Raw genomic sequence first — 12032 nt, 5'->3', positions numbered from 1 at the left:
GGCCCATTACTTTTCATATTATATACACATGACATGTGGTTTGGCCTAGAAAACAAGCTTGTTGCATATGCAGATGATGCCACTCTCTTTGCATCAATTCCATCCCCTGAATATAGATCTGGTGCAAATTATGGGGTATGATGTTGAATGCTAACAAAACTCAAAGTATGATTGTAAGTAGGTCAAGGACAGTGGCTCCTCAACATCCGGATCTCAGTATTGATAAAGTTTCTTTAACTTTGTATGACTCTTTTAACCCCTTACGAGTGTAACAAGTGTGTAAATGCTACAGTCCCTTCGCTTCACTGGGTGTTTTATTTGTCCTTGCCCAACTTAGATGAATTTAAAAGAGGGCAGTTATATTACACTGCAATTCCACACTTGGATTTCGTCATTAGAAGATCGAGAGATTAAACTTAGAGAAGGTTTCAAAACAATCTTCATGTTGATAGACTATGGTTTTTAGTTGAAAATAGAATAATATACCATAGATTCATTTTAGCAAAAATAGGGTCAGCATAATCTCATACCTTTGAAAAATTACTAGAATCTCTTTAATTGTACAAAAACATATTTTTGTTAAAATATTTGATTTACCTTTTATCTGCAATATGGAAACCATCTTGAAACATGTTTATATTGTTGGAATTTCAAATGGCTAGTAAGTTTTGCAATGTGGAGTATTCATGGCAATTTCTTTAGCTTGTATTGCTATATCAGTGATTACAGCAATGATCCTAACCACTTTTATGAATACCAAAAAGATTTTTTTCATTGCCAAGAGATTCCAGTATCATAAATATAAATTGTTTCTTTAAAAATATTTTAATTGTTATATAGTCTAGGATAATGAACGCCACCATCATTTAGACTTGACTGTTTTTCTTGACTATGGAAAGCAAATGGTCTAAATCACAGTACCAGTGACCATCTCTGATTCTACAGTAAAGTTTACTTTTCAGTTCCAATTAATCTGTGCTAAAATAGGCAACATTTTCAATATTTATTCATTACTTTAGTGAGCTAAAATTATCATTTTCTAAAGTTTTTTATATTGAAGAAAATATTGGCGGCTGAAATAAGATAATTGTTCCTTGACATTAAAATTTATTAAAAAAATATTGATTATAATATAGAAAGGTATACCATCTGTTAACTGTTAAATTATCAAATATAGCTGGATAATAAAAATAAATTCTGTCTCCATACTACTGTCCATAATAATACTTATGAAGTAATTAAATATTTATTATCAAAAAGGTTTAACAATGAATGCCTCAATTTGACTGTTCTTTCCAAAACTGCTTTATAGATGGGTGGCCCTTTTTTGTGACTACCATGGTCCTTTGCTTTTCCTCTGAGTATATCAACACTCCTTTGCTTGATGCAAAATTTGACAGCAGAGAAAAATCATGAACTGACATAAAATCTTTGTACAGCACACCTTCCGTTATTTCTAAGCGCTCCCTTTCTAGCTCCCACAACTTTATCTGTAAATAAAGAAATTTACCAGTTATTGGAGGTATAACAAAAATAGAAATATATGTATTGATTATATATTGTGGGAGGTAATTATTACATTTAATGCCCATCCCTCTGCTTTCAAACACACACACACTCACACACACACACACACACACTCACACACACACACACACACACACACACACACACATATATATATATATATATATATATATATATATATATAAGTGTGTGTGTGTGTGTGTGTGTGATCTGTTTTCCGTTAATTAACAAGAAACTGACAACTGTGGGATCCCCTTCTCCTGTATAAATACGATATCACTGAATATGTACTCTCATTGTTAAGTTTTTTGATGGCCCTCACGGACGAAAGTACTAACTTCAATCAAATCCTTACATTTTTCCTTCCCTGGCTATGGCACCCGCACACACATATATACATATATATATATATATATATATATATATATATATATATATATATTTATATATATATATATATATATATATATATATATATATATATATATATATATAGCATATATGCATGTATCTGCGTTTACAAAACACAACAGATGACAAGTATGAAACATATTATAAACATGAAATGAAAATTAAAAAGGCTAGATACAAGTTAGCAACTTCATTTGGTTGTTGATATCATCAAACTCGCAATGAGAATGATACTTTAAAAACATTGTATTTATATAAAAAATGGGATCCCCAAGCTGTCAAGTTTATAGGTAACCCTAGATAAGTAGGATTTAAGAAAAGAGGATACAACAGGATTGCAAGAAATGACCATATCTTAAATTTAGATGTTGACCTTGGTTTGAGGTAATTAAAGAGGGTTCTACAATATTTCTTTGAGTCACGTCATTAACTTGGATTACTGTCTTAGTCTTCAACCATCTGATTCTATGTTCTGAGGGACTGAAGGTAATGGGCCACCAAATATGATTAAAGTACCCCATAGAGACAGTTATTTTATGTTGTTTAGTACTTAGAGGTATGGCTTTAGTTTGGTAGACATAAAGTACTTTAAATTACATTCTGAACATGGAATAGTGTACAGTATATTATATTATTATCCATTTCAAAGCTATTATTCATCATATTTCAATGTGACACTATATTCAAACACCACCCTTATATTTATTTTTCATAAAAAGGGATACGACTTCTTAAAAAAAAAAAATATTCATAGTATTGCAAACAAAGTCCATTATTCACTATTAAATTTTTCCTTAGATACTATAAACTATTTTCTTGGATTTATTCAAATCATTTTCTAAGAAAAGACTTAGGATAGTAAAGACTAGTGTCAATTTCTTTAATCTTCAATGTAGCTTACTCAGAGCAGCATATTCTTGATGCACTGAGGTTCATAGAAGAAAATACAATAGTCTATATATTTAGAATAGCCTACATAGAGATATGTTTATGATTAGTTATTGGTTAGCATTTTAAATACAGAATATTTAAATCTATTAGCTTGTCTAACAATAAACAACTGGGATACAATTATTTTCTCCAGTTCCTGTGGTAAAGTTTATGGTGAGAAACAATTGATTAATAATAGAAACAAAACCCTCAAGATTAAAAATTTCTTTTATAACACCCTGGATATCAACAAAACAATACTAAATAATTTGAGAACAAACAGAAGATATCCGTCTAGTCTCAAAATACCCAATATGTAAGTTTGACAAAAAATACCCATAGTCAAATCAATCACTTGTTTATTAGAAGCTCCATTAAAATTAAACTTCCACTTTTTGATGCACAAATAAATGAGTTCAATAATGGCATTGGTTGGTAATGGTAACATAACAATTTAATGGACCAAACTGGATATTCAATAATTAAACAGGGCCTTTGGTAATTTAATGCAAAGATCAACTAAAAGCTTTATTTGTGAAGCCAATATAGAACCAGACATAGGAGAAAACAGTTTTACTAAATATTCTTATAATTTATAATAGATCCTGTTGAAATGATCATTGGTCTTATTGGATTTCCTGGTTTATGGGTTTTAATCAATCAGTTTTGTTGAAAGATGAATTTACTTATGGGGAGGTGCTGTGTGGTCTCCATGGACGTTCTTGTTAAAGGCTAGATCAGGGAATCCAATATGACATAAATACCAAAGAAATATTCTCCCCTGCTCTAAGACAGTGTATCAACGTGCAAGGTATGGATTCATTATGTATAGGGTAGACCTCGTTACCCCAGGCTCATTTGAACATGCCACAGCACCTCAGTAGCTGAAAGTCATCTGCTATAAGTATGTCATGCATGGCATTAATGAAACAAACCATCGCTCCAGTCCTTGCCTCAGAACCTATGTCACAACAAATCCAAAACCCCAATTCAAAGTCGAAGGTATGTAACAATACTCTTTTCTCCTGCTTGAGGCTAAGGAGGAGAGAGGGTTTTGGAGACATTAAGAAAGGGAGAGAATATTTTGATTAATTATTGAATACTGGAAATGAGAGAGAGAAGCTGGGAGAAGCCCAAAGGGTGGAGTGGCCAGTGATGGAGATAAGGAATACAGAAGTGAAGCAGGCACTGATTAAATGAAAAATGGTAAAGCACCAGGAACGTCAGAGTTTCAAATTGAAATGGGCAAGATACTATCTACAGAGGGAGAAGAGTGGATCCTGGATTCATTAAGAGTGATATGGGAAGAGGAAATAATGCCTAAAGACTGGGAGGAGATTTCAATAGGTATCTAAATTTAAGCAGAAAAGTGATGTCATGGAATGTGGTAACTACAGGGGAATTAAACTAACAGAGCATAGTTTGAAAGTTTTTGAGAGAGAACTAGATGAGACATTGAGAAATTGTAAAGATTGGGAACTAACAGTATGGACTCATGAGGGGGAGAGGAACTGTAGATGTTATCTTTATAGTAAGGCAGCTACAGGAAAAGACGCTATAGAAAAAACCATAGCTCTTCTGTGCTTTCGTAGATCTAGAGAAGGCTTATGATACAACACCAAGAGAAATTATGTTTTCGTGCTTCAGGAAGAGGAAAGTCCCAGAGATGTTGGTTAGAATGGTTGAGATGATGAACAAAAGAACAACGAAGAAAGTATTAACAGCAGTTGAGGAAACAGAAACCTTTGAAGTTAGCGTTTGATTACAGCTGTGAAGAATTCTTTTCACTACTCTTCTTCACAGTTTATATTATGTAGACATTGTTACTGTTTGGGACATCATGGCGGGGAAAATGTGAGTGATGATTTTTCCTTAAGCGAGTGTCTCAAGATAAACATTTTTGTATTCATTATTTTACCTTGAGTATTTAGGTACTTTTAAATTTCTCTGTACTACAACTCAAGTCTGCTAGTCTAGGAGGTATGTTTGACCACACACATAAGCCCAATTTGCTAATTAACTTTTAGTTTCATTTTTTATTTTGTATGCAAGATGTTTAGCCCTCCGATTATCTATTGTCCCCTGGAGTTACAAGAGTTTTCCTTGTATTCTAAATAAGCGTATTGCTTAAAATTCACAAACCACAAGTGTTTCAAACCTGTTCTAAATTAGATATGGCATCTCAAGACCTCTGGCCTACTCATCAAGATGCAAGCCTAGTGAGGTAGAACTTAAGACCGCCATTCTCTGGACATGGGTGCCCAGGATCAAGAATCTTGTGAGTTGAATTAATGGCCATTCCCCCTTTAGATAAGTTTCCATTTGTCTCTAAGTTAAGTTTAGGTAACGTTCTGGCACTACATATTTCGGGCTACGTGCATGGAATTGCATGTAATCGTGTTTTATTTGTTGGTAATTACGAGAGGTCACTGATCACGTGTTTGGACCTCACAGTAGCCTACTGCATAAGTTATTTACCATAAGATTTTGATTTTATTTATTTCGTTTGAGGGTTAATACCACGTGTTCATACAGTATATCAATTTCAATGTTTTGTGTTGTAAATTGTGGCTAACATTTCATTCATCAATTTTGCCCTTTGAATAAATCATTATTGACCTACTCTGGTTCTCTTCTTTACTTTAATGAAGAAATTAGAATAGATTGCAGACATTGGTATCTTTAACCCCATTATTTGAAGATTTTTCTTTACACCAATCAAGAATTTAGTGTGGTTAGTTGTACCCGAGATGTTGAAGAGAGTAACCTTCTGTAGGTATAGGTAAGTTGGTATATGCAAGTGTATGATTCTTTAACTTAGTGCTTTGAAGGTGAAGATCCCCATTTAACTTTACTTAAATACATCACTGCTTCTATCCATTGCCTTTGTCTATATTAACGTAAATTCCTGTTCAGCATCTCACTGAGGTCACTAGGACGGATTCGAAATAGAGCCTAAGAGTGCAGATGACCTTAGATTGACACAGCTAAGGTAGACCATCAATTAATTACTTAGTCACGTGAGGAGTTTTTTAGGTCTCTGGATGGAGAAGACTATTATCAGAGTGAAGGTTCGTGAACTGTAGCATCAAAGTTATTGCCAGGATGCTGTGCCCTCGAGTGTTAGCGCTCCTATCCTCCTCTGTTGATCCTCGTTTCTTGCTACAGGGAGACTTATCCGGACTGAGGTCCCGCTTATCTTTAACAAAAATACAATTCTCCACAACACAAGGGGTCAGCATTAAACCCATTTTTATTTGTACTGATTATGGATGTGTTAAGTGAAGACATCAGAAGTATAGATGTCTTCACTTTGGTGATTTGCCGATTGCCACTGAATATGAGGAACAATTACAGAGAAGGGTTGTACAGTGGCAGGAGACTTTGGAGAGGCGTGGCTTAAGGGGAAATGTGGATAAGACCAAGATTATGGTAAGCAGTATGGAATGTTGATGAGAGGCTTGGTTATAAAACAGGTGGAACAATTTAGTTACTTGGGATCTACCATAAATCAGAAGGAAGGATATAAGGCTGAGGCTGAGAATAGGATAAATGCGGTCTGGGGGATTGATTGATTGATTAGAAGTTTTCTGGCATCCTGACACCTAAGGTCATTGATGCCAATATCATTTGTTTTAAGTAAAGAATTAATTATTTCATGTTAGTGTATAATTAGATAGGTCATCTCTTCAGAAATTAATTCCTGAAATTTTCGGTGCGTACTCCTACCGTATCTTCAAGCAATGGGCCCAAATAAGGAAACTAAGCCAAACTTTTATTCCAATCTGCCACACGCAGCGCCACCGTCAAAGGAATCAGGCCAGATCAAAACAAACATGGCTACAGCAGGTTCAAGAAGCCCGTCTAGTTCTGGCTCGTCAAAGGAGTTTGAGATCATATTAAACACCTTTGTATAATGAATATGATTGACACATGGAAGGTAATAACACATTTATACATGAAACAAATGTGAACTAGAGAAAGATAATAGCAAATTATAACAGAGCTACGAAAGAAAACAACTATGGAATAAATTTGAAGAGCATTCTTTGTATTGGAAAATGTTCCCAGTAGAAACTACACTCATCAATGTAAGGCCCTTTATTATTATTATTATTATTATCATCATTATTATTATTATTATCATTATTAATATGAGCGAAGCTACAGACCACTGGAAAAACAGGATGCTATAAGTGCAAGGGCCGAAACCGGGAATAATAACCCAGTGAGGAAAGGAAACAAGGCAATAAATAATCTTCAAGAGAAGTAATTAACAAGACTCTTTAGTGCCACATTCTCTCTCTCTCTCTCTCTCTCTCTCTCTCTCTCTCTCTCTCTCTCTCTCTCTCTCTCTCTCTCTCTCTCTCTCTCTCTCTCTCAATGCCATTTAATTTTAATTTTTCTATTTTCTTCTTCCATTTCACCAAAAAATGTGTATCAAACATTTATGTAAACGAACTATGTTATGAATAAGGATGTATTTGTCTACAAAATGTTCATTCGCAGAAATATGTACAGTATTTTCAAGTGCACATATTCAATTTTCAATTCCAAAATAACTTGTTTAGTTTATTCAATATCTTTTACTTACAATTGTTTTTATTACTTAAAAAGCGGGAATGAATCAATATTAATCTAGCCTCATTGTTAATGGATGTGTAAAAAAAAAAAAAAAAAAAAAAAAAAAAAAAAAAAAAAAAAAAAAAAACTAAGAAAAGTATATTTCGAACAAACAACATATTTTTATTTATGTATTGAAATCAAGAGAGAAAAAAGAGGACGTGCTGCTGGGAGGTGTTTTAGAATTCTCTCATTTTCCCGGAACCAGGAATGGAAATAGGAAAAACATGGATGAAAAATTGAGGCGTTTCGCTTTATGTCAAATGCTGAGGGTTATACACTGGTACCACGCCAGTCTTACACCTAAAGTCAACTGCCGTGGGTGGTTTCTTAAAATGGTTTAGAAGGGGAATTGGATTGGGTGGTTGTAAGTTTTATTGTAATATTCACATGTCTACTCAAACGAGTCATCGAGGTCCAGTGGTTAGTTGCCTCGTTCAATAACTCTCATTGTGTTCCTATTGGCCAAAATGCTTGATGTCCAATGAATACAGTACAGTATTCTATAAGTATTCTAATTGTCGCCAGATTGCGGAATGATCTTCACAGCGAATACATTAAAACAGCATATCTATTCAAATTCAGCTTACCTTAAAATTCGTACAAATTTCAATGAAAACAACAGTAACTATCCAAATTTTGCGTAAAACAGCTTTGTCCAGACGAACACTCACGAGATACTCAGTTGTTTACATTAGCAACAAACCAATATGGCATGAGGCGACTCCTATAATGTCACGCATTGAAAGCAGGTGCACTCGTGACAGGTGGGTGCGGCGCGCAAGGCTCTTCAAAAACGTTGCGGGCACTGTTGTCTTTCATTTTCAATAGCTTTCAAAATGTTCTTAATTTTCATTCTGATTAGACTTTAAAGCAATAAAAGCAAATATACCCTTATAAAAGTTGAATAGCTTTCAGAAGACCTACTTCTGAAATGAATAAAAAAAATACCGCTAGTAAAGTACGACACATCATGTCAAAGAATCTTGGCAAGGTTGAACCTGCCATCCTCACCTAGACCGTCAAATAGATATCTATTTCTATTTCTTAAGTTGCTAAAAGTGGGGCATTAGATCAACAAGTGCCTCACTGTCAGGGGTACCAAACAGTCGCCGTAATATGGCTGGTATTGCCCAATCATCAGAAACTCGTATGTCAACCGAGTGTGACCAAAGCAGAGACGACAAAGAGTAGTATCCCACTTTCGGAGCATCGTGTTATACCTCCAAGGAGATATAACATTCGTTATATCTCGTCTTATTTCCTTCTAAACTATCTCAATGCTGTCGCCAATTATTATAAAACCAATTCTTAATGCTAGGTAAAAAATCATTCAAGAGGATGGGATACCTTCTTGATAGCAACTCAGCTGAAGCATTCTTAGCTAGTATATTTACCTTATTCCCAGATACACCTACGTGTGCCGGAACCGAACAAAATCGAATTATCATACCTCTCAGTCCAATAATAAAAAACCACTCTAAAATCTTTAAATTGAAATTAAAAACTTCTAAAGTCTAAAGCTTTATAGGACACTTCTCGTATCACTAAAATGGTAAAATTGCCCTCCTCTTTTAAATCTATTTTTTAATAGCGGTTAGGATGCCATATACAGTGATACCTCTGGATACGAAAGTTTCTGCTTACGAAAAATTCAGGATGCGAAAAGTGATTCCAAGATTTTTATGCCCCAGTATACGAATAAAATTTCAGGATACGAAAACCTTACGAGATCCCAACTCTTCGCCGAGAGTAATTTTAAAAAGCGTGCGCCGCCAGACTTTGAACTTGGGTAGACTCACTTACAGCCTCCCGCTCACCCATTGGTTATCTCCCTACTCAGACGCTAGCTGACGCCATAAGATCCTGCTTTCCTATTGGTCGGCAACTATCCCAGCTTGCTTACGCACGGGCGTTCATCTCTCTCTCTCTCTTTTCGTTCCCGACCGCGGTATCGTTAACAGACATTGTGTGCTTTCGCTTGTTTGACGTAGTGTTAATATACAGTACATTCGTACGCCACGGGTTATCGTTATTAAACATTCGTTACTGTGCACTGTACTGTATTAGTGTTTACTATACATAGTACTGTATATAACGTACGTAGTGTATTATATTACGTATTACTGTAGCCATGGGTCCCAAGAATGTTGCCGAAGGAAAGAAGAAGAAGACGATGCTCTCGATGGAGACGAAACTTGAAATCGTAAAAAAGTACGAGTCTGGCATGCGTTTAAGTGCGATCGCCAAGGAGTATGGCCGGAATCCATCTACGATAGGCACCATCCTGAAGCAGAAGGCGGCCATCAAAGCAGCGACACCTTCTAAGGGCGTCACTATTTTCTCCAACAAGAGAACCCACGTGCATGACGAGATGGAGAGGCTGCTTCTTGTGTGGATCAAGGACAAAGAGATCTCAGGAGACACCATCACTGAGACTACAATTTTCCAGAAGGCCTCCGCCATTTTCGGTGATCTCGTGCGTTCTCAGGCCGAAGAAGGGGCAGGAGAAGGAACATCCTAGCAGGAACCACCAGAGTTCAAGGCTTCTCGTGGGTGGTTCGAGAAATTCAAGAAAAGGACTGGCATTCTTTCAGTGGTACGGCATGGGGAGGCAGCCAGCTCGGACACGAAGGCCGCCGAAGCCTTTGTTAAAACGTTCGACGAGTTGACTCTGCAGGAAGGCTACAGTTCGCAGCAAGTTTTCAATTGCGACAAAACTGGACTTTTTTGGAAGAAAATGCCTCGTCGGACGTTCATCACGGCGGAGGAGAAGAGGCTACCCGGACATAAGCCTATGAAGGACAGGCTTACCCTTGCTTTTTGTGCAAACGCCAGTGGGGACTGCAAGATAAAGCCCATGCTGGTGTACCATTCAGAAAATCCCCGAGCCTTCAAAGCCCACAATGTCATCAAGGAGAACCTTCCCGTGATGTGGAGGGCGAATGCTAAAACCTGGGTAACGATGCAACTTTTTATTGATTGGGTGAATATCTGCTTCGGTCCGACTGTCCGAAAATATTTGGAAGAAAAGCGCCTCCCTATGAAATGTCTGCTGGTGTTGGACAATGCTCCAGCTCACCCTCCTGGCCTCGAGGAATATCTTCTGGCCGAGTATTCCTTCATAAAGGTCCTATATCTACCGCCTAACACCACCCCTCTCCTCCAGCCCATGGACCAGCAAGTTATTTAAAATTTTAAAAAATTGTACACGAAGCATCTCTTCCAGAGATGTTTCCAAGTCACAGAGTACAAACCTCACTCTGCGTGAATTTTGGAAAGATCACTTTAACATCGTGATATGCCTCAAACTCATCGATCTCGCTTGGCAGGAAGTTTCGAGGCGTACCCTGAACTCATCTTGGAGGAAGCTGTGGCCTGATGCTGTCTCTGCACGAGACTTCGAGGGGTTCGGGAAGCCTGGAGGCGAAGCCGAGATCGTTGACGATCCTGAACCAATTCAGCAGTCTGAGGTGGTTGACATCGTACATCTTGGTACGTCCATGGGGCTGGAAGTTAGCGCGGAGGATATAGATGAACTTATCGAGGAGCACCACGAAGAGTTGACGACGGACGACCTGAAGGAGTTGGAGACGATGCAAGTGAGTGATGTTCAAGAGCAGTTCTCTAGCGGTGATGAGGAGGATGTTACACCTTTGAAAACGGCAGACATCAAGGAAATTCTCGCATGTTTCCATAAAATGGCAGACTACGTCGAAAAGGAACATCCAGAAAAAGTTTATACCAACCGTGCGCTTCAACACTGCAATGACGTTTGCCTAATGCATTTTAGAAATGTGTTGAAAAGTAGGCAGAAACAAGCTTCAATGGATAGTTTCTTATTAAAGAGGCCAGCGGTATTAGTAGGCCAAGACGAAGGTGAAAGTGAAGAAAAGAAACAGAAAAGAGCAAGGGATGAAGAATTAGAAGGTGAAAGTAAAGAAAAGAAACAGAAAAAAGAAAGTGATAAAGAAGTAGAAGAGATTTAGAAAATATGAAAAACGTAAAGTTATAAAAAAGCAAAAAAAAAAAATTTAAGTTTTATGTTACCATTAAGTGTTAAAGTAATTTTTTCTTTCATTTTATAGTTTTCCATACGTAATGTTAAGTGTTAATTATTTCTGCCATTTTTTTATTTCGTAAAGTTTAAGTGTTAATGTGTTAAGTGTGTAAATTACTGTACGTAGTCTGTCACTTGTTACGTTTTCTGCCTTATGCCATCCTCCTCTGCCGCGACTTCGCTATCGGACATCGTCTCAATCAAAAGGTAAGTTTCAACTTTTTTGTTACACTAATTAACTGTAACCTTTTTTTCAGAGTGTACAGGTATCAATCCTTAATTTAGGTGTACGTACAGGTAACAATACACCTTCGCTGATCTAAATGCTTTACATACAGTACCGTAACTTTTATACAGTAGTAAAGAAAACGGACCGTTTTCTTTGGGCTGGGGGGGGGGGGATAACTTGGCTATAACTACATTATTGAATAATCTCATAGTGGTTTCTGGAATGGATTAGGCTGTTTTTAACGGTTGGGTT

General features: G+C 36.7%; 1 protein-coding gene across 1 annotated transcript in view; it reads right to left on the bottom strand.

Annotated features, from left to right (window-relative positions):
* Positions 1-1233: 1233 nt before the first annotated feature.
* mrn (general transcription factor IIH subunit 4 marionette) overlaps positions 1234-12032 on the bottom strand; it is a 452216-nt gene continuing 441417 nt past the window's right edge. The window contains exon 9 of the mRNA XM_068376719.1: positions 1234-1490. Within this exon, the coding sequence (XP_068232820.1) occupies positions 1278-1490 (213 nt within the window). The 3' untranslated portion in view covers positions 1234-1277. The remainder of the gene's footprint in view (positions 1491-12032) is intronic.

This window comes from Palaemon carinicauda, chromosome 7 (assembly GCF_036898095.1).
Source record: "Palaemon carinicauda isolate YSFRI2023 chromosome 7, ASM3689809v2, whole genome shotgun sequence".
NCBI classification, from domain to species: Eukaryota; Metazoa; Arthropoda; class Malacostraca; order Decapoda; family Palaemonidae; genus Palaemon; species Palaemon carinicauda.
Note: the sequence above shows the minus strand (reverse complement) of the source record. Positions and strands in the feature narration are given on the sequence as shown.